The sequence below is a fragment of the Scyliorhinus torazame genome, chromosome 8 (assembly GCF_047496885.1).
Source record: "Scyliorhinus torazame isolate Kashiwa2021f chromosome 8, sScyTor2.1, whole genome shotgun sequence".
In the NCBI taxonomy this organism is placed as follows: domain Eukaryota; kingdom Metazoa; phylum Chordata; class Chondrichthyes; order Carcharhiniformes; family Scyliorhinidae; genus Scyliorhinus; species Scyliorhinus torazame.
Window position 1 is genome coordinate 13586834 of NC_092714.1, and position 23021 is coordinate 13609854.

At 46.6% G+C, this 23021-nt stretch overlaps 1 protein-coding gene across 2 annotated transcripts in view; it reads right to left on the reverse strand.

Moving 5' to 3' along the window:
* Positions 1-23021, reverse strand: part of LOC140427652 (SAM domain-containing protein SAMSN-1-like) — a 154281-nt gene that overhangs the window by 126331 nt on the left and 4929 nt on the right. For both annotated transcript variants that reach the window (XM_072513105.1, XM_072513104.1), the window contains exons 2-5: positions 14491-14540; positions 10291-10331; positions 4032-4096; positions 384-504 (exon numbers count right to left, since the gene is read on the reverse strand). In XM_072513105.1, the coding sequence (XP_072369206.1) occupies positions 384-504; positions 4032-4096; positions 10291-10312 (208 nt within the window). In that variant the 5' untranslated portion in view covers positions 10313-10331; positions 14491-14540. The remainder of the gene's footprint in view (positions 1-383; positions 505-4031; positions 4097-10290; positions 10332-14490; positions 14541-23021) is intronic.

The window sequence follows — 23021 nt, forward strand, 5'->3', positions numbered from 1 at the left end:
TGTGCTGCTTTGAAGAGCTTCGGTGAGATCCTGCAGCAAACCTTGCAGATGGTACACACTGCTGGCAGCGGCATTCTCCGTTCCCGCAGCCGGCCAATGGGGTTTCCCATTAGGAGCCACCCCACGCCGTCGGGAGACGCGGCGAAGCGGAGGATTCTGCCGACAGAGAATCCCGCAGCTGATATCTGTATGTGTTGGTGGGCTTCAGATTCTGACTCTGCTGTGAAGCCCATCTCTGGGGTACAACCCATTGCCACGGGAGAAATGGGTCCCTGATGCGATGCTGTAACACTTCCATCCCCCAGCATATCTGGGCCAGGAGCGAAGATCGGGGAAAGAAATCTTGGGGCAACAGAGGAATGAAAATCGGTTGCGCATCTTACCGTGAGGAAGTGAGGTTTGCTTCCCATCCTCAGAACTATGGCTCCTCCTACTCCAGACCAGTTTCTGAAGACGTTTTAAGGTTCCAATCTCTTCTGTCTCCTCAGTGCCTGGCTGTACCCTCTGTAAAAAATAAATGTGGGAATCGAGATGAGAATATGAGAGTGAAAGGAATGGAAGAATATGTCTGCCAGGGTTGATGAAACAAGATAGGAGAAGGCCCATGTGGAACATTAACTGGTTTTGGAGCAAGTAGCCTGCTTCTGTGCCGTAAATTCACAGTAGAAAGATTACAGGCCATAGTCGTGCAGGCTAAAAACTTTCAAGGTTGGAAACACTAAAGAAAAACTAGCAAAAATTTGGATTCCCGAATGTGCCTCAAAACTTGTTTCTGAATTGAAAACATGTTTCCAGCTCTGTAGCTCTCTCCATTGTGGGTCAGTGGGTAGAACTCCGAGTCCGAGAGTTGGGGCTTTCAGACTCCTCCTAGAGACGCAAACAAGGAAAGCCTAGGCTGACATCACCCACTGCAGCGCTGAGGGAGCGCTGCACCGTCGGAAGAGCTGCCTTTTGGATGAGCTGTTCAAAACAAGGCCCCGTCTCATGCCCGACCAAAATGTTACAAACTCCATGTGACACTTTCGCAGGAGAGAAAGGAAGTTCCCTCGGGCATCCTGGGCCTGTACTGACCCCCCACAACCAATGAGACAAGAGCAGGTTTAGCTGATCGTCCATCCCAATATTGTTTGTGGGGTTTGGATGCACAGATTAATTGCTACATTTCCGAAGGCAACTCCACTTCAAGTATTTCATTGGCTGTTGAGGCACGATTAATTTAACTGGAGACGAAGTTGAATCCAAACTGAGGCTTTATTAGTATCAGATGTGTGGCCTCCCACAGCAGCTGACGAAATGGCTGCGAGCTGGAGGCCACGCATATTTATACCCCGCCTCCTGGGCGGAGCTAGCATGCAGGGGCCACAGGTGAACCTGTAGTGCAGGTTCTACCGTACAACCTCTAATATCAGAACACAGTGGTTTACCACAGCTGTGAAGTGCTTTGGGATGACCTGATATCACGTAAAGCTCTGTAGAAATGCAATTTTATTTTTAAATTATGCAACGTAGGGGGAGCAGGCTGTGGAGGCGCTGGTTAAAAATTAAACTAAAAATGAATAGCACTCTGATTGGCTGAGCCATTGGCATGGAGCAAGCATTGGGGATCTATAGGCTTCCTAGCTCCTGGGATACAGGACAGGAAACTCTGTTTCTCTCTCCACAGATGCTGCCAGGAGAAACGGGAAAGGAGAAAGAGTGGGAAAGAGGATCCAGGAGAAACAGGGGGAAGAGATAGAGGGAAACATTCATTTCTACAAAACCTTTCTGAAACTCAAAACAAAATCCCCAAACGCTTGACAACCTTTCAACTATAGAATTCCTCCAATGCAGAAGGAGGCCATTGGGCCCAGAAAAGCCTGAAAGAGCATCCTACCTAGGCCCACTCCCCCGCCCAATGAGATACTCCTTATTGCTAAAAATAGGGACACTTTTCCAAAGCTTTTGGATGAAAAACAAATCAAGGTTTCTATCCAATGCGATTCCGCGATTGGGCAGCACTTGCTGATCAATCCCCAGTGCGCCAATAGATACACAAACAGATCATTTAAAATAGTCAAATAATATTTGTAATGTGGCTCATTTCCGCTTGTTAGAAGCGAAATACATTCACCACCAGGGAACTGCTCACTGCAAGCAAAAGAAATGTGTTCAATAAAATAAAAGCAAAATACTACGGAAGCTGTAAATCTGAAATAGAAACAGGAAATGCTGCAAAAACGCTGCAGACCTGGCAGCATCTGTGGAGAAAGAAACAGAATTCCAAGCCGTGCACTACAGGAGCTAGGGAGCCTATAGTCCCCCATTGTTTTCTCGATGACAATGGCTTGGACAATCAGAGTCAACTTGCCAACCAATCAGCACCCTTTTTTCCTGTGTGTAAATTGTTGATTGTTTGAAATTTGGCATTCTTGTGTTTGTCCTATTGACCACTAGATGAAAAGCTTCAGCAACATGTCTCTCTTTCCTGCAATATTCAAATTCTCGACTATGAAGCAAGGATTTCTATGTACTCATGTAGAAAGTATGACAGACAATTTTGACACAGTTGGGTCCCTGATGCTTTTACCTGATGTTAGTTTGAGAGATAAATGTTGGTCAGGATACTGTGGAGAATGTTAAATGCATATTAATTATATTTAATTGTATGCAGGTGGAGGGCATTGCCTTGGGATTCACTCCCATTCCTACAGGGGCTGTTTAGCACAGCGCTAAATCACTGGCTTTGAAAGTAAGCCAGCAGCAAGGTTCAATTCCCGGAACAGGTGCTGGAATGTGGCGACTAGGGGCTCTTCACAGTAACTTCATTGAAGCCTACTCGTGACAATAAGTGATTTTCATTTCATTTTTCATTTCACAAACTGTATTTGTTGGGTTAGGAGGTGCATGCTTATAATATGTGACTCTGCAAATAAATTCAAATAAAAGTCTGTGATAATTGGCTCCAGTTCTATCCTTAAGTCCTAGACTTTTTGGAATAGAGCAGAGAACCTTAAACTTTAAAATAATGTAATGGTTTTTTTTGACAGCTAAATGTTCCTCAATTTAATTGAAGACGGGAATTGGACAAGAATACATTATTAGCACACGGCCGTTTCTATATTTGGGGCTTTAAGTTTTTTAAATATAAATTTAGAGTGCCCAATTCTTTTTTTTCCATTAAGGGGCAATTTAGCGTGGCCAGTCTACATAACCTGCACATCTTTGGGTTGTTGGGGTGAGACCCACACAAACACGGGGAGAATGTGCAAACTCCACACGGATAGTGACCCGGGGCCGGGATTGAAACCGGGTCCTCAGCACCGTGAGGCAGCAGTGCTAACCACTGTGCCACCGTGCCGTCGTTACTTGGTGCTTCAAACTAGATTGGTGCTTAGCTGCGAAGCAATGCTCATGCACACAGCTTGTGAGAGATAATTCACACCTGGGGCAGGATTCTCCAAAAATGGTGCTATATCCCCACGCCAGCGTCACAATGCTGGCGTTTCACGTCTGGACTTTCCTTGAAAAAGTCCAGAGCGATTCTCCCACCTGCAGGAGGCTGACAGGGCCCCGGAGTGCTCCTCGAAGCTCTGGCTGCGGATACGGGGCCGTGCACTTCCGGTCGGGAGTCCGCGCATGTGCAAGGCGGCGGACTGCGGCGGCCGCCCCGCGCGATATGGTGGCCTCGCACCGCGGACCGTCTTGGAAAATGTAGGGCCCCTCCCCCAAGATAGCGCGCGCCCGCGGATCAGTGCCGCCCGATCGCTCCCCCGGCCATCCAAGAGGCTCCCCCCACCCCCAGTGAACCATCCCCCCACCAGGGCAGATGGCCCCCTACCTGCACCGCATAGATCACGCGCGCACGTTCCCGAGAATCGCTTCAGCGGCGCTGGTCACGATTTCCGTGCGAACGCCCATTCTCTGCCCCCGCGCCCAGCGCGATTTCAACGCAGATGCTCGGAGAATCCAGCCCCAGGAATCTGAGTGTTAAAATCTCTGTGTAATGATTCTCCCGGGCTGGTCTGTGAAAGCATTACTTTTTTTCCGTTTACCTTAAGCGGCTGGTTTCCTTCATCATTCTTGACCTGTTCCTTATATAGATAGTCGACATTCCAGCCTGTAACAGGAGACAGCACAGTCAGAACTGAATAGGAACTGGTGTAATCAATAGGTGTGTGTGGCTGTGTGGCTGTATACATGTGTATATCTGCTGCGTGTGTGTGGCTGTATACATGCATATGGCTGCTGTGTGTATCTGGCTGTGTACATATGTATGTCTGCTGTGTCTGTGTGGCTGTATACATGCATATGGCTGCTGTGTGTATCTGGCTGTGTACATATGTATGTCTGCTGTGTGTGTGTGTGTGGCTATGCACATGTCTATGTCTGCTGTGTGTGTGTGGCTGTATAGATGCATATGTCTCCTGTGTCTGTGGCTGTATACATGCCTATGTCTGCTGTGTGTGTATTTGTAGGCATTTCTTGTGTGTGTGCTTTTATGTGGATGCGTGTGTCTCATATGTTTGTGCGCACTCATGCATCGCTCACACAAGGCACACCAAAGGTAAGGAAGTGAATGGGAACTGGAAGGTTGCAGCAAGCAGACAACATAATCCCATTGCCTATCCTTGCCCCACAAACCTAAAGAGGAATGCCACCTGTCCCCAATATCTCACCTGGAGCGAGGAGTCCCTCTTTGAATTGCACATTTCCAAACATCGAGGACTCATTCATTTTAACAGGCATATGGGGCAGAGAGGATTATGAGAGCGCCAACAAGACAGAGGAGCTTATTGTTGGGGTATCGGGACAGCTAAACTTGTAGAGGGGTGTATCAGGAAAGATAAAGGCGTTCAAGCACTCCTCCTGTTTCAACTGTCTCCCTGTTTACTAGATCTCAAAACAATAAATCACTTCACCTCTCTCTTCGCTCCTCGCCTCCCTCACTGCTCATTCCTCGCTTCCTCACACAATCTACAGGTTACGGAAACTCAATTTTTCCATCACATCCCCACAGTTTTCAGATCTACCTGAACTTTTCTCCTGCAGTGGTGTCTAATACGGACCGCTGGGCATTTCTCAAGGAGTGCCAGCTAAGATGCACTTATTGCAATGTTATCAAGTTCTCTCCGAAGAGAGAAGAATGGATTGGGATAAAACTTATTAAAACTGAATCAAAGTGACTGGGCAGTGGACGGACCATGAATAAAGGGAAAAACATCATTTATACAGAAAACTTACAGAACAAAAGGAGTTAGTTAAACAAAAGAAGGTACTGGTCTGTATTCCATTTTTTTAATGCTTTAATACATTTCTTGGAATTTACGTTTAAATCCTGCCAAACAGAATTTTGACCCTCACACTGTACCCGAAATAACTCTTATCAAAGTCACAAATTACATTCCCCGACAATGTCAAAGGTAAACTAGCCCTCCTCAGACGAGCCCATGAAATCCATGAAATTCATACAGTACAGAAGGCCATTCAGCCCAACAAGTCTGCACTGACTGTTTGCAAGAGCATCCCCACCCGATCCCCGTAACCCCATAATCCCACCTCACCTGCACATCTTTGGACTGTGGGAGGAAACCGGAGCACCCGGAGGAAACCCACGCACACACGAGGAGAAGGTGCAGATTCCGCACAGTCACCCAAGGCAGGAATCGAACCCGGGTCCCTGATGTGAGATGCCTCCCCACAGATGCTGGTTCACTTGAATCATCTTTGGTTTCTTGATGCTCCTCGTCTGGAGTCAAAATGTTCAAGATTTCATTTGCTTGTGGAGAGGCTCGAGTGGATGAGGTTTCAATTGACGTGGTCGCACTGGACTCACAAGTAGTTTCACTTGGATTGTCGAGTGCCTCTGTGCATACAAGCTGAGATCTGTCAGTCTCGCTGTGATGTTGCACATCTTGTTTGGGAATTGTGATGCCTTCATAACTTGTGGGTAGACCTGCAGTGTCGTCTTGTTGGTTAGATGAGCTGGGTAGACTGTCAGAGTCTTGTTCTGGTGGCTCAAGTAATCTGGGTAGACTGTCATAGTCTCTCTGTTGTTCACGTGAGCATGGCAGACTTGCATCGTCTGCTGCTGGTTGCTCAGATAAGGTGGATAGACTTTCATGGTCTTGTTCATGCATGGACTGCGCTTTGGAGTCTTGAGTTGCTCCCATTGTGGAGTCTGTCAATGAGCTCGCTGTGGAGGCTTGTATCGCTCTCTCTGTGGAGTCTGGCATCGTTCCCTGTGTGGAATTGTGCAGTGGTCTCGCTGTGGAGTCAACCAGTGTGCTCTCAACAGATGCGTGTAGTGGTCTCGCTGTGGAGTCTTTCATCGCTTTTTGTGTGGAGTCGGGGACTCTTCGTGGTGCGTGTACCACTCTCTGTGTGGAGTTGGGGACTCTTTGTGATGCGAGGACCACTCTTTGTGGTGCGTGGACCACTGGTGTGACGTCAAGCCGCTCTCTGTGGGCTTGTACCACTCTCTGTCTCTTGGCGTCAGGCCGCAGCAGAATCCTGTACTCATGGGTCAGGATGTCGTCTATGCTGGGCTGAGGATCCTCAAATCCGAAGAACTCATCCATGTTTGTGTAGGATGCTTCAATGTACAAATCATCTCGTTGCGGTTCGGATTTGTTACGATGCTTGCTTCGTCCAATGATGAAATCATCTTCTGAGTCGTGGTCTTCGAGGACCAAATCATCTCTTTGGGCGGTGCTAACTGATTGTTGCAGGGTTCTGCGGAGGTTATTTTCATCTACTGGTCGAAGTTCAGGCATTGTGCTGTCTTTCGTGGTGAAAGAATTGTGTTTTCTGGCTTTAAAACTCTTCTTCACTATTTTCGGATATTTCCCCTTTAAGTGGGCGTGGTGCGGGGCCTCTGATGTCATGACGCTTGTGACACAAAGCGTAGGAGTGGATTGTGCATGCGCAAATCGCTTTTCCTTTCCTGTGCGCTCTTTCTCGTAACTGCGCATGCACGGCTTCTCGCGCATGCGCGAAACACTGCTTTGCCGGTTCGCGTCTTCTGGGGAACTGCGTATGTGCGGACTGGCCCGGCTGGATACGCGCAAGATAGCTGCCAATCAAAAATGCTGTTTGGTTCTGTTGCATCCCTACCTCTGCCTCATGGTGAGTATTGGCGCCAGTTTTACCGATTTCTTTTGTGTTTACCTCGCAGTAGCTTTCAAACTTGCCCAGGACTGTCTGGAAGTCTTTTTTGTCCCGCACTTTGGAGTATTTGAAGGGGTTTGCTCACCCGCAATGGTCAGTAGAAGAGCTATCTTTTTAGCATCGGCCACGCCATTTAGGTCGGCTGCTTCCAGGTAAAGATGAAATCTCTGCTTGAATGCACGCCAGTTGGCACTGAGATTGCCGTGGTACCTGAGTTGCTGAGGAACCGGAATCTCGATCATCGTGCCTGGGTGCTGTTGCTCGGTGTCACGGATCTTGCTGAATTGAACTAAATAGATTGACCAGGCACTACTGGTACTATGTTGTGTTATGCTTCTTCGTGTAGCATAAGCTGCTTCCTTGATGTATGCTTTGACAAAGGAAGGTCCAGACTTTGTAATGAGTTCAATATGTTTATTGAACTATTGACACAGTTCTTAAATAAGTTCGACTCTCCTGCTAATCTAACTGTAGTAACTCAGTCTAGCCAAACCAGTCTGCTCTAAGCCACGTGCTGGGTGTGATGCTTCTGATCAACCCTGATGTACTCTCTCGTCATGGGTCTGTGGAAAGAGGCAGAGCATATGTGCCCTGTCCTTTTATATGGGTTGTGAAGTGCCCCCTTGTGGTAATGCCACCTCTGGGTGTCCTGATTACCCATTGGTTGTGTCCTGTTGTAATGCCCCATTGGCTGTATGTCTGCATGTCATGACATATCTGGTGCTCCCTCTAGTGGTTACTTAGTTGTAATGTTTTTACATTAACCCCTTGTGTATGTACAGTGATGCATATCACCACACCACTGTTGTTTAGGCCCTAAGTTCTAGAACTCCCTCCATTAAGCTCTCTGCCTCTCTATCTCTCTTTCCGACTTTAGGATGCTCTTTAAAATCTACCTCTTTGACCAAGATTTGGAAAACCTGCTGGTGCCCAGTAATGATACTAGGCTTCATTTGGTTGTCGTACAGACAGCAGCCACCGCCTCCTGCTTAGCGCTACCATGCAATATACCTGCCAGTCTCTGGTTGGCCGGCAGTTCTCAACAGGTGGGCTTCTGCCCTTGGGGTCCTTGATCCTAGGAAAGACAAACAGCTGTTCAGCGAAGTGCATGAATGGCACTTAATGCAGCGGTAAAGTGCTCGCACCAGCTCTCCAGTCGACAGACGAGACCCCCTCACTTCTAGGACCTGGGGTCATACAAGGTACGATAGAAATGCACGTCCTTTTTCTTTCCCTCCTTGTCTTCCTCGACTTTGGTGATGCAAACTTTATACCCAGCCAATGTCTGCTTCATTGCTCTCAGGGGGCTAACTATTCTGTAAGTGGTACAGATTACCATGAAATTTGTGTGGAAAACTGTTTCTGTTCCATGGTCTATTCTGATGAATGCTAAATCTCTTGCATTCCCGGATGGGAAAAAAACAGTAAAATGGGGAAATAATAATAATAATCTTTATTATTGTCACAAGTAGGCTTACATTAACACTGCAATGAGGTTACTGTGAAAATCCCCTAGTCGCCACACTCTGGTGCCTGTTTGGGTACACCAAGGGAGAATTCAGAATGTCCAATTCACCTAACAAGCACGTCTTTCGGGACTTGTGGCAGGAAACCGGAGCACCCGGAGGAAACCCACGCAGACACGGGGGGGACGTGCAGACTCCGCACAGACAGCGGCACAAGGCGGGAATCGAACCTGGGACCCTGGCGCTGTGAAGCAGCAGTGCTAGCCACTGTGCTACCGTGCCACCATAAGAATATGGTCCAAACTGTTTTTTCCTTCAGGGTTTGAGGATGATAATGGGAATTTTACAAGTCTCGCTGACTGAACGATAAGTTTTAAATTGATGGGTGACAGGAAAGAATGTGGTTTTAACCCTACACATGCGGTGGCACAGTGGTAGCCTGACTGGGTTACTAATCCAGTCGGCCAAAACTGTGGGGACATGAATTCAAATCACGGCCTCTGATGGAATTTAAATTCAGTGAATAAAATCTGGAATTGAAAGCTCGCCTCCGTAACGATGACTGTGAAACTATCATTGGCCGTTGTAAAGACCCATCTGGTTCATTAACATCCAGAAGGAAATCTGAAGTCCGAACCTGGCCTGGTCCGCACGTGATGACAGCCAGACAGACAACGGCAATGCGGTTGATTTTTAACGGCACTCTGTAATGGCATAGCAAGCCACTCAGCTCGAGGGCAATTGGCCATGGGTAATAAATGCTGGATTTGGCCAAATCCCATGAAAGAATAAAGAAATAAAATCTGAGCGTTTTGGTCCAAAACGTGTGACGAAACTTTACATACAAATACTCACCCTTGCATCCTTATTCTATCCTAACCTCCATTTTGTATTAAACAAATAACCTCCATTTTAAACCCAAGCATTTCAATCTATACAAAACTTTCGGCAGGGGTTTTAACTTCGGGAACAGGCGGGTGCCTACGCAGGATCTATGTGCCCTGGATCCTATTTGAACATACTGATGATTATTTGGAATGACCTAGAGATTTGCAATACGGAAACAGGCCAATAGGCCCAACTGTTCCATGCTGATGTTGTTGTTGCTCCCCATGATGTTCCTCCCACCCAATCAGAAATATCCTTCGGTTCTTTCCTCCCTCTCAGGCTTACACAGTGGTTAGCACAGTTGCTTCGCAGCGCCAGGGTCCCGGGTTCGATTTCCCGGCTTGGGTCGCTGTCTGTGCGGAGTCGGCACGTTCTCCCCGTGTCTGCGTGGGTTTCCTCCGGGTGCTCCGGTTTCCTCCCACAAGTGCCGAAAAATGTGCTGTTAGGTGAATTGGACATTCTGAATTCTCCCTCCGTGTACCCGTACAGGCGCCGGAGTGTGGGGCTTTTCACAGTAACTTCATTGCAGTGTTAATGTAAGCCTACTTGTGGCAATAAAGATTATTGTAAAGATTATTATCTGATTTCACTTTACACTTGTCTATGCCATTTGTCTCAACTGTTTCAGTCAGTCAAACCATCCTCATTCTCACCATTCTCTGAGTCAAGGTGTAATGGCAAAAGGGTTTCAAAGGTATTTGTGAAGCAAAAGGGTCATTGGGTTCCAGAACACAAGGGTTACCAATTAGACAGACACAGGTACATGTTTAACAAAGGCATAGCTACAAACCCAAGGATGCACCGTCAGACATCGGCCTCTGAGCGGAATTTCTTTCAAAAAAAGGAATTAAAACAGAGAATTAACATTCGGCAATTAAACAAGATTGGTGAAACTTGTTGTTTTAGGATTAATGTAAACATAAAAATGTGGTAGTCGTTTACTTATACCCTTCATAATTGACACTATTGTGTCAGGTAATAAATTGGGAGGTGGGCTTTACAGCAGGACTCACTGCAAACAGAGGCTACTTTACAGCAAACAAAGTTGATCCACTCAGCAAACAGGAAACAGAGTCTATTCCAACAGTACACTACAGCAAACAGTCTACAGAGTCTATTCCAACAGTACACCGGAGCAGACTACACAGCCTGTTTGAACAACACACCAAAGCAAACAGTCTACAGGGTCTGTTTAAATGGCGAACTACAGCAAATAGTCTACAGAGTTGGTTTGAAAAGAGTCTCTCCAAGCTACAGAAAACAGGACTCATGACGCCAGCAATCTTTCCTGATTAAAGTCGTCTCATTTTCTAGCAAAAATGCAGTGAGTGGGGGATAGCTACAGAAAACAAACTGTGCACATAAAATCAATCCACAGTCACTTACTACAGCTTGATCTCTAGGTGTGATTGCGGTGAAGTTATCTATCCAAGAATCTTGGTGTCGTTCTAGGCAGCCTTAAACAATGATGCCAATGATAATACTTCAAGCAAGGTGAAGGGGGGAATCTTCCATTGTGCATTGAGGCAAAAGGGTTCATCCTGACCAGTGGTGGATTTGGGAACCTGAGCATTTTCCCCACTATTATGGTCAAGCGCAGCTCCCACCTGCTGATCCACAAGGCCAAAGGCCCAGACATGTCAACTTCCCAGGTGTGGGCTAGGCTGCACTTACTGCCTGTCCTTTACCATCAATGGAAATGATTGATGGTGATGTTTGGTCTCCTTGGAGTTGCTGTCTCACTTGGCAGTGCTTTTAACTCTCTGGACGAACACACAGGCCCTAGCCAGGGGCTAACCTAACAGATTCATAACCACCCCTTAATTTATAACTGGTCAGCCAATGTCATTTGGAGCCCTAATCAATTGGTTATTTTTCTTTCCAACACACTTCACTGTGTTGTGTCTCCATCATCATGAAAGTCTCAGCTCGTGGCTCGGCTTTCTTGTCATCATTATTCACTCGATCCATCCAACCAGATGTTGTCGCCAGGACTTAGATCAATTTGGTTACAATTCTCATAAGGAAATCCCTGCATAACCAGGAACAACCTGGTGAACGTTTCCCGGACTGCCTCCAATGCCAATATACCTTTCCTTAGATAAGGGGGCCATTCTGTTCACAATATTCCAGGTCTAACTAGTGCTTTGTATACTTTTAACAGGACGTCCCTATTTTTATACTCCATGCCCTTTGAAATAAAGGCCAACATTCCATTTTCCTTCCTCACACCTGCTGAACTTACATGTTAGCTTTTTGTAACTTATACACGAGGACCCCCACACCCCTCTGTGCTGCAGCTTTCTGCAGTCTTTCTCCATTTAAATAATATTCAGCCCCTTTATTCTTCCTACCAAAGTGTATAAGTTCTCATTTTCCTACATTATATTCCATCTGCCAAGTTTTGCACACGCACCTAACCTGTCTGTGTCCCTCTGTAGACTCTTTGTGTCATCCTCACCACTTGCCTTCCCACCTATTGTTGTGTCATCTGCAAACTTGGTAATAGTGCATTCACTTCCCTCGTCCAATCATTAATCTATATTGCAAATACTTGTGGCCCCAGCACTGTTCCTTGTGACAATCCACCAGTTACAGGTTGCCACCCTGAAAATGCTCCTCTTAGCCAAACACACTCTCTTCTATCAGTTAGCCAATCCGCTATCCATGATAATATATTACTCCCTAAAGAATGGGCTCTATCTTGTTAAGTATCCTTTGGTGTAGTACATTTCTAAATTCAATATATTAAACCATTGGTTCCCCTTCATCGACCCTGCTCATTACCACCTCAAAGAATCTTTATACATTTGTCAGGCATGACTTCCCCTCCATGAAGCCTTGCTGACTCTGCTTGATTATAGTATGTATTTCTAAATGCTCTGCTATTACATTTAACATTACTCTAACATTGTCCCAATGATACAAGTTAAGCTAACTTTTCCAGTATTTAATCTCTGTCGCAACTTTCTTTAATATCCTGAGTGCAACCCATCAGGTCCAGGGGACTTATCCGCCTTTAGCCCCATGAGTTTCCCCAATTCTTTTTCTGTCGTGATTGTTATTATATTTATTTTCTCTCTGTATTTACTTTCTCCCCCTCCGCCCACTGCCCCCCAGCCCTCTGTGCTTTGGTTAACTAATTTTGAATGCTATTCGTGTTTCCACCGGAAGACTGATACAAAACATTTGTTTAACTCCTGCCATTTCCTGGCTCCCCATTATTATTTCCCCAGTCTCATTCTCTAAGGGGCCTATGTTCACGTTGGCCTCTTTCTTCCTTTTTATATATGTAAAGAAACTATTTCTGTCCATTTTTATATTTCCTGCTAGTTTCCCCTCATAGTTTTTCTTCTCCTTCTTTATTTTTTTTGGTCATCTTTTGTTTGTTTTTAAAACTTCCCTAATCTTCTGGTTTACCACTAATCTTTGCCATTTTATATGTTTTTTCTTTCAGTTTAATGCTATCCTTCATTTCCCATTCCTAGAAACCTTTTTCCTCACTGGGATATATCTTTGTTGTGAGTTTTTTGAACTATTTTTGAAACATCTGCCATTACTGATCAGCCCTCTTTCCTGCCAACCTCCTTTCCCAGTGTACTCAAACCAACTCTGCTCTCATCGCTTTATCCTTACTTACCCTTACTTCAGAGTAGCACAGTTGTTTCTGACCCATGTTTCTCACTCTCAAATTGAATGCTAATTCTACCATGTTATGGTCACTGCTTCCCAGGGCACCTTTTACCCTGAGTCTGTTTATTAAACCTGCCTCATTACACATTAGCAAATCCAAAATAGCCTGATCCCTGGTTGGACCCACAGCATATTGCTCTAAGAAACTGACCTGAATATACTCGATGAATTCTTCCTCATGGCTAACTCTGCCAATTTTATTTTCCAAATCTACATGAATATTAAAGCCACCAATGATTAATGTACTATCTTTTTTACATGCCTTTATTTTCTCCTGATTTATTCTCCATCCCACAATATAGCTGCTGTTTGGGGGCCTAAAGACTACTCCCACCAGTGTCCTCATCCCCTTATTATTTTTTACCTCCACCCTTATGGGTTCTATGTCTTCAATCCAAGATCGTTTCTTGGTAATGTATCTATTCCATCTCGTATTAACAAAGTTACCCCACCACCATTTCCTTCCTGACTGTCCTCAGGAAAAGTCACATACCCCTGAATACTTAGTTCCCTATTTTGCTCTCCTTGTAACCATGTCACTGTAGTGGCTAGCAGATCATACCTATTAACCTTAAATTGTGAGATTAATTCATTTATTTTGTGCCGAGTGCTATTTAAGTAAAGAAACATTAATTTTGCCTTGTTAACATTTTTCCCTTGTTGACGCCATTTGTTTCTTGTTTTATCACTTTGAATCTGTACATTCTGGCTATTGACCCATCAGCCACTGGAAGCTGCTTCTGCTTATTTACTCTACGTAAACACTTCAATATTTGAACACCTCTATTGAACCTCCGTGTAGCCTTTCTGAGTTTTAAGGAGAACACGACCAGCTCCTCCAGTCGATTCACGTCACTGTGACCTCTCATTCCTTGATTTGTTTGTCAAATCCTGAATACCCCAATTTCCTTGGGTGGGATTTCCGGGCCTTTACCGGCGGCGGAGTCTTCAGGTCCCGCTGAGGGTGACCTGCCCCCCCACCCCGCCCTCCCCCAACACGGATTCCCCGGCGATGGAGGGTGCAGGCAACAGAAAGCCCCGTTGATAGCGGCAGGTCTAAAAGATCTCGCTACTGGCCAATGGCAGGCTGCCTTTGCCATGTAAAACACGCCACGTGGGCGGGGGGGGGCAGAAATTCCCACCGCTTGATTTAATGGGACGTTGACCTGTTCGAAGCTTACGGTTCACATCAGCTGAGGTCTCAGTTGAATATTCTGAACTGTAAACCTCTTCTTCAAAAGTAGGATCGGTTCAGCTAACAAACAATTTGCTGTGAAAAGCAATAAATTCGACTTACTTTGCCTTTTTCCGTATTTTTGCCTCTAGCTTGCTTGCTTCAGCGAACTCCTAAAAATAGATGTGTCATATTGTTACATGATTTGAAAAGAGCAAGGAACTATATTATTCGGCGCGTATATGCATCTGTATCCAGGGCTCCCAGCACTCACTACAGCACCAGTCTGTGGACTGAAGGACAGTGTATCATTCCGCAGCACATGGTGAGATCTGAGAAATACATTGATTGATTGCTTGATTGATTGATTTATTGTCACATGTACCGAAGTACAGTGAAAAGTATTTTTCTGCGGCCAAGGGAACGAACACAGTACGTACATAGTAGACAAAAAAAGAATAATAGACAGAGAACATTGACAAATGGTACATCGACAAAGAGTGATTGGTTACAGTAAGGAACAAGAGCCAAACAAAGCAAATACATGAGAAGAGCATCATAGGGCGTCGTGAATAGTGTTCTTACAGGGAACAGATCAGTCCGAGGGGAGTCGTTGAGGAGTCTTGTAGCTGTGGGGAAGAAGCTGTTCCTATGTCTGGATGTGCGAGTCTTCAGACTTCTGTCCCTTCTGCCTGATGGAAGGGTCTGGGAGAAGGCAATGCCTGGGTGGGAGGGGTCTCTAATAATGCCTGCCTTCCTGAGGCAGCGGGAGGTGTAGACAGAATCAATGGGAGGGTGGCAAGCTTGTGTAATGCGTTGAGTTGAGTTCCCCACACTCTGCAGTTTCTTGCGATCTTGGGCCGAGCAGTTGCCATACCAAGCTGCGATTCTATTAGATTTCAGCTTGCGAATTGTAATTGAAAATATGGAAAGATATGTCATTTGAAACATGGAAGTCTGGCAATACGTGATCTAAGAAACATGAGAGAATGTAGGGAAAAATCCCACGAAGGGTTAACAGCAGCTGCAGGAGAGGGCTGTGAAATGCAGATAGCCTTTGTCAAGCAGGCTTAGTAAACAAAACAAGCAGGCCTTTCAAGTCATAAACGAGTGAATTTTAGTATACAGCTAAAAGCAATGTTTTACACCTTCTTGAAGTTAGCTATCTTAGTAAGCAGATGGAAAAGAATGGATGAGGTTTTCAGTTGAATTAGGTGACAAATGTATAGGTGTGAAGTTCTGCTGACATCAGGTAAATTAAAGAAAGCTGGAGACAACGTGTCTACGAGAACACAAATTAGACCCAAATCAAAGTCAAAATTATGAGCTGGGGACACAATTTGATAATAATAAAACTATAGAAATGACAGGAATTAAAAGTCACACTTTGAAAACAAAGCATTTTTGAACGTCACAAAGGATACAATGTAATCAGAGATCTATGAGATGAGGTCATGCTCAAAATGAATACTTAGCCGTGTTAGAAAAATCTAAAGGAAAGGTACCTTTTACAATCCAAGTGAAATAAAAGTTACTTTACAATAAAGTCATAAAAACCGAATAATGGCTCATGGGGGATATAAACCCTAAGAAAGGGGACAACCAGCAGAGTCAGCTCAGAGTCAGCTCTCATAGCTCGGTCATGGGAAAGGGACAGAGCAAAGCAGCCGAGCTAAAACAGCTAATGCATCTGAGAAAGACCAAAAGCTAAAGAAGAGAGAGAGCCAGCTCTCATAGCTCGGTACATGGGAAAGATAGAGCATAGCAACTGAGCAGAACAGTGAATTCATCTGAGCAAGACTAAAAGCTAAAGAAGAGAGAGAGCCAGCTCTCATACCTCGGTACATGGGAAAGATAGAGCATAGCAACCGAGCAGAACAGCGAATCCATCTGAGGAAGACCAAAAGCTAACGAAAAGTGATTGTCAAGTTGGACCTGAAGGTTTCTTCAACCAACCAGGAGAATCCAGAAGCAAGGTCTTTTTACTTTTCTGTAAAGACAGTGATTGCATCTTTTAAAAGAAAAAAAATAAATAAAATAATTTAAAAGTTTTAACCTAAAACAGTGGTTATTACAAAGTCTACTTTGTTAACTTAGCCATGCAGGACCCAGGATCGATGCTACTAAGTGGTAAGAAGATGAAATCTTCGGTGAAGGTATGGGTTATACCGGGGGATAACTTGAAAACATAGTTTGACCTGAATAGCACCCACTGAAGCCTGCATCGGAGTCAGGGAGTGAGAATCCCTGTTCATCATTTAGAATGTCGACCCTTTTTGGTATAGGGGGAATTCTAAGAATAGTGATGAGTTTTTAACTTCAGTATCTGTGTAAAATAGTGTGATTGTTTGAAACTTCCGGGAACCACGAGGTATAAGAGTTAGTGGCCAGTGAAAGTGTAGCAAAGTCTATCATGGGACTTAGTGGCATTAAACCATCAAGTCTTGTGGAGGGTTCGTGAATTGGAGTTGGAGTCATAACCAGGAATTTCCCACCGAAGCCACCACACGTCGCCGGGAAATCTGCGGGCGGGGGTTTGCTGCCAGCAGGGAATGTGGAGCGCACCGGCCGGAGAATTCAGTCCCAGATCTGACTTAATTTGTCATTTATAAACCTTTTCCTTCCAGTGTCTTCAGCGCAGATTCTAGAGCTGGGGCACAAATCATAGAGTCATACAGCAGAGAAGTAGGGTATTCAGCCTGTCTTGCCTGTGCCCTTCCTTTTGACAGACTATCCAATTAAAAATAACCGTAAGAAGGTGGTGGTGAGCTGCCATCTTGAACCACCGCAGTCCCTGAGGTGTAGCTACACCCACGGTGCTGTTAGGGAGGGAGGTCCCTGTTTGTGGCCCAGCGACAGTGAATGAACAGCGATATATTTCCAAGTCGGGGTGGTGCGTCTTGGAGGGGAACCTCCAGGTGGTTGTGTTCCCGTGTATCTTCTGCCCTTGTCCTTCTATAAGGTACTGATGGTGGGTTTGAAAGGTGCTGCTTGAGAGGCTGAATGGCCTTGTCCAGCTCCTCATTTTTCAATATTCAGGGCTAACCGAAGAGATTTTGGTCAAAAATAGCTGACAGCACTTGCAGCGTTCGCACTTTTTCTTGTAGCTGTCTTTTTTTTTATTTTTGGCAAACTTGTGAGATTTATTTTCAGGCTGCCTTCTGAGAAAGTGGTAAAAGAGGAATAAACAGCCTAGAAAGGAAAAGGATAATAGGTGATCTGATACCCGCAGTTCTGAGATGCGCCACATGGGGTGTTGCTGAGACACTATGGCCCAGGATAGGAACCCACTCCCTGCCACATGAGGAATTGGCTGCCCTCTGTGAGAAAGGTTACACGGGCAACAGTTAAGTACATGGCAGAAAGCCCCATGGATAACCTTCCCACCTCACCGCCAATTGAGTCCCTTAGATGGCCAATTAACGGCCACTTAAGCGTCTCAGTCCACCACCACTGGTAGTCACCCAGTTATGGGTGGGGATTTCGTCATACAGAAAGCACGACTCGCCAACTCTGGTGGGTTGGCTCGCTCAGTCCCAGAGAGGGGGAGTGGGAGGGGGAAGAGTGATTGAGTGGGGTCCCTCTTTCAAAGATACTCAGTGCCTGATTGAGGGGCCCAGCATCGGGACAAGGTGGCAGAAGGGAGGGGAGGGGGGGCAGGGGTGGGAAGCGGGGGGGGGGGGTGCAGGCATGCTGCTGGAAAGCCACCCCCTGTCCTGGCTGCTCTCTTCCTTCCCGTCCCGCCATCACTCACCTCTGGCCTGGGACCCTCCCTGGCGTGAGATCGCGGGTGGGTGCCAAACCACCGCACTGGTGGCACTGCCATTCAATAACGGTATTAGCCTTTGATTTGCAGAGAGCTCTTCCACCTCTGGGTTCATTGATCCCAGGGCAAGGCTCTTCATTGGCCTGTCAGGCACAAGATGCAGCAGGCCTTCCCTATGAGAGGTGTTCATAGGGTGTATGTATAGATTAGTATTCTAGCATCCAACCACAGGTGGCGTGACGGCAGGAGAACGTTGCTGGAAGAGGGCCACATGGTGAGACAGGACGCATTCCAGCATCCGACCACAGGTGGAGGGACGACGGGAGAACCTTACTGAAAGAGGGCCACATGGTGAGACAGGACGCATTCTAGCATCCGACCACAGGTGGAGCGACGACAGGAGAATGTCACTGGAAGACACCCACATATGAGACACAGAACTTGGACAGCAGGGATAGGCTGCAGCCACATATCGAGCAGCTCTTGAATCAACAGTAATTAATAATAGTTAATCATAGTTGTTTGTATTCAGCCGTCGTATCCAACTGTAATCTTAGTAGACATCAGAGAAACCCTTTCGTGTTTTAGTTAATTAATGAACAGTTTTGTTCATTTACAAAGCCACATGTTCTCTGATCACTTCCATTGCAAGGACCTCGCCATCCTTGCATATAGAGAACATTACAGAGTGAATCACTACATGTCGCTAAAGTTAGCCGGACTGACATGGTTAGGATGGCCCAAGGGGTATATTCCTCTATGAGCTGAGGCATAGAATATAAGAGCAGTGAGGTCACTCCAGAGCTGTCGTGATTGATGAAAGATTGTTTGGCTGGTATTTTATCTCTTGGGGTAGATTTAATTAAGGTACATAAAACTCTGAAGGCCCAGGGACCTACTTCCATGAGCAGAGATGCCAAGTACCAGTGGGGCACAGATTTGAAATAATTGGCAGAACGCTGAGAGGGGGAATTGAGGAGAATGTTTTTTTTACTCAGAGAGTGGTGAGGGTTTGGAAATCATTGACAGAGAAGTTGCTGAGGGCAGGAAACCTCATCGCATTTCTAAATATGATGATCATGGAATGTGACCCTATCAGGCAGGAGAATGGAGGGAATGGAGGATGTATATTTGAAATATGAATTTAGAGGGCCACCGAGATAAGGCCGGGGAATGGGACGAGCTAGGTAGCTCTTGTGGGAGCTGGTGCAGACACAATGGGTCGGCGGGCCTCCTTCTGTGCTGTAAAATTCTATGATTCTAAATATATATACAGGGGCTGTTTAGCACAGGGCTAAATCGCTGGCTTTGAAAGCAGACCAAGGCAGGCCAGCAGCACGGTTCAATTCCCGTACCAGCCTCCCCGAACAGGCGCCGGAATGTGGCGACTAGGGGCTTTTCACAGTAACTTCATTTGAAGCCGACTTGTGACAATAAGCAATTTTCATTTTCATATGACGTGGAGGGGGGGGGTGGTGTGAAGCAACAAATGATGCTTGGGTGAACCCACACAAGACGGACTGCAACAGTTCAAGTAAGGCGGCTCTCCGCTGCCTCCTCAAGTGTCAATTAGGAATCGACAACCAAGCTGACCTTGCCGATGTTGAAATAAAATAAACAAAAGATCCTACTTTTGATAAAAGGCTGACATTTCTCGTTTCAGCTCTGGCTGAGCGCTGCCACTCTTGTCTCTAAATAATATCCACATCTCCTCCTATACAGAGGGACAGGAATAGGTCATTTAATCTTTTGCGTCTGCTCCACCATTCAGCTTCAGCATGGCTGATCTGTCCCTCAACTCTCTTAACCTGTTCCTCCCCCCATTTTCCCAAAATCCTTTCACTTAATAAAAGGCACCATGCGGAAGGTACTGGAAATCTAAAATGGAAACAGAAAATGCTGGGAATACTTTGTTGGTCAGGCTTTACAAAAATCTGAACATTCTCCATACTCCCTCCCAGCATGCTCAGCGGTACAGAGGAGAATTCCAAACAATCATAGAATTCGGAGAATCGCTACAGTGCCGAAGGAGGCCCATAGTGTCTGCACCGGCCCTCCGAAAAAGCACCCTACATGGACCCACGTCCTATCCACCAAAACCCTGTCACCCCACCTAGCCTCTTGGACACTATGAGGCAATTTAGCATGGCCAATTCACCCAAACCTGCACATCGATGGAATGTGGGAGAAAACTGGAGAACCCGGAGGAAATCCATGCAGACCCAAGGAGAATGTGCAAACTCCACACAGATAGTCAGCTGAGGTTGGAATCGAACCTGGGTCCCTGCCGCTATGAGGCAGCAGTGATAACCACTGTGCCACTGTGCCCGAGCGTAGACTGACATTTGAGTGCAGTACTGAAGGAATGCAGTATTGTCAAAGATGCCATAATTTCGGGTGAGATGTTAAGCCAAAACCTTCTGTGCCTGCTTAGATGATGGATAAGGCCTCAAGGACACTATTCAAGGAAGAGCAAGAGAGGTCGTCTGGGACTCAGTTATCCTTTGATTCCGCCAGGAAATTCAGGACGAGTCACCCACCTGCCAAATCAAAGACCCGTTTTCTTGGGTCGCGAGGAGGTGTTGTACGCCAATGTTTATATCTCTGGGACTCCTGCCATCGAGAGGAGGGACTGGCCAGTGTTGGAAAAGAGCATTCCAAGAGGACATCAGGAACTGCTATGTTTTAGCGGATATTTAATGGGAGGGGAAAGGGGAGCAAAAAGCTCCAAAAATCTAAGAAGAATTAGAATTTGTAGGCCTTTACTGGGTTGAAACCTAAAATTGCTTAAAATATGGGGTAGGTTTTCTAACCCTGCGAATTATTGAAGATATCTTCAGGAAACTGCTGGGAGCAACACCTGAGAAAGAAAATCAATGTCAATAAACAAAAGTTTATTTTTCTTTGAAGACTTTAATTTGTTAGTTTGGCAAATATTGGAGCTGTTTTTTTGTTGAACTGGCAATCAGGATCGGAGGCCTCCAGGTGGTTGTCCTCTGGGCAGGGTGGCACCCTGGCACTGCTGGTGCCACCTAAGTACCTTGGCATTGCCATCTGGGTGCATGTGTGGCACTGCCAAGGTGGCCAGGTGGCACTTCCAGCCTGGCAGGGGCACTGCCAGGGTGTGAGGCTGGCAGTGCTAAGGTGCCAGGCTGGCATTATGCCTGCACCAGCGTTGGGCCCGGGGTGCCCTGCCTGGGTCCATATGGGGGGGCGGGTGGGGGGGGGGGGGTGGGGGGGGGCGGCGTGAGGTCGGGAGGGGACACGAGGACCACCCTAAGGGTAAGTTAGGGCTTTGGGAGTGTTCAGGTGTGGCATCGGGGGGGATCGAGAGATTGGAATGCCATTTAAAAATGGCGGCCCGATCGCTTCCTGCACTGAGGAGTATTGGCGAGTGGAGCTCCCCAGTGCAGGAAACATGACTAAGTGCAGCCTTGGCAGGGCGTTCCCCACTGAGGCCCCGAATTGCAGCAAAGTCCCGATAGATAGCGTGGTGTTTCTCGGGGCTGCGGGAAATCCCACTGACAGGTGATGGGAAGGCACAATCCCGACGCCAGTGAACGGCACGCGGCCAAGAAAAACCCGGCTGGAATACCGGGAGAGTCGCGCCCATTATATCACTTTCAAATGATTTTAGTTGACATCGGAACCACGTCCATCAGGAATCCGAATTCACAAATTTAAGATAATTGGCAAAAGAACCAGAAGAGGAGATTAGGATTTGTTTTCTGAATTGCGAGTTGGTACGATCTGGAACGCGCTGTCTGACAGGATAGTGCAAGCAGATTCAGGGGCAACTCTCAAAAAGGAATTGGTTAGACACTCGAAGGGAAAGGAGTTGCAGGGCTGTGAGGGAAGAGAACTGAAAGTGGGGAGGAATTGGATCGCTGTTCCAAAGGGCTCGTGCAGGTGGGCCGAATGGCCTCCTTCTGTTTTGGATGATTCCAAATAAATAGTAGGGAGGGATTTCCTCAGTACTGGGCTCTATTACTCTGAAGGTGTGCCACTAAGCCATCCATTGCTGCCCCAGGCATTATCCCCCCACGTCCCATCCCTTGGCAGTCCCTGAGATTGATGGGATCACCACTGGTGATGGGATTACGCCCCCACCCCCCCTCCGCCTCCTCTTCACTCCGATTCACTGTTGTCAACCAGGGAATAGGCTTTCGGCAAATCACTCCAGCTGGAGGGAAAATGCACATATGGTTGCAAGCACAGAGGCAGGAGCCCCCAAATGTTTTTTCCCTTGTTTTCTGCCAATCCACCCCGTCCAATTGCAGACGAGATATCGGAGGAAAATTCAGTTTCCTCGTGTCCTCTAGTGTTGGTATTATTGTAAATTGTAATGTAATGGTTCAGGAAAAACAGGCGGAGATGGATAAAGTATCTTGAGAACGTATGGAAAGGGACTTCCAGTTTCCGAAACCTCCATCGGGGATCTTGCCCCCCCCCCCAGTTTGAACCATCAGGCGGAAATTCCCTCCGTGCCATTTCATTGTGGGCGGAGAAGTTTCTGCCTGGGCTGTTGCTGCACTGCCTCCACTTCCTCACCCTCGTCAGCCATCCAGACATGCTGTGGCATTCCATCCTGCCATCCAGAGGTGGCAGGGAGGGCTCCCCTTTGGAGAGCTCCCTTTCGGGATATCCGACCTGCGGTAAACCACAGTTGCACCTGTATTAGGTGATGTAAGGTAGGACCTGTACTACAGGTTCGCCGGTGGTCCCTGCCTGCTGGCTCCGCCCAGTAGGCAGAGTATAAATATGCATGTCCTCCATCCAGCAGCCATTTCACCAGCTGCTGTGGGAGGCCACACATCTTAGAGCAATAAAGCCTCAGTTGTATCCAATTCTAGTATTTGTTCAATTGATCGTGCCTCACGACCCTTTG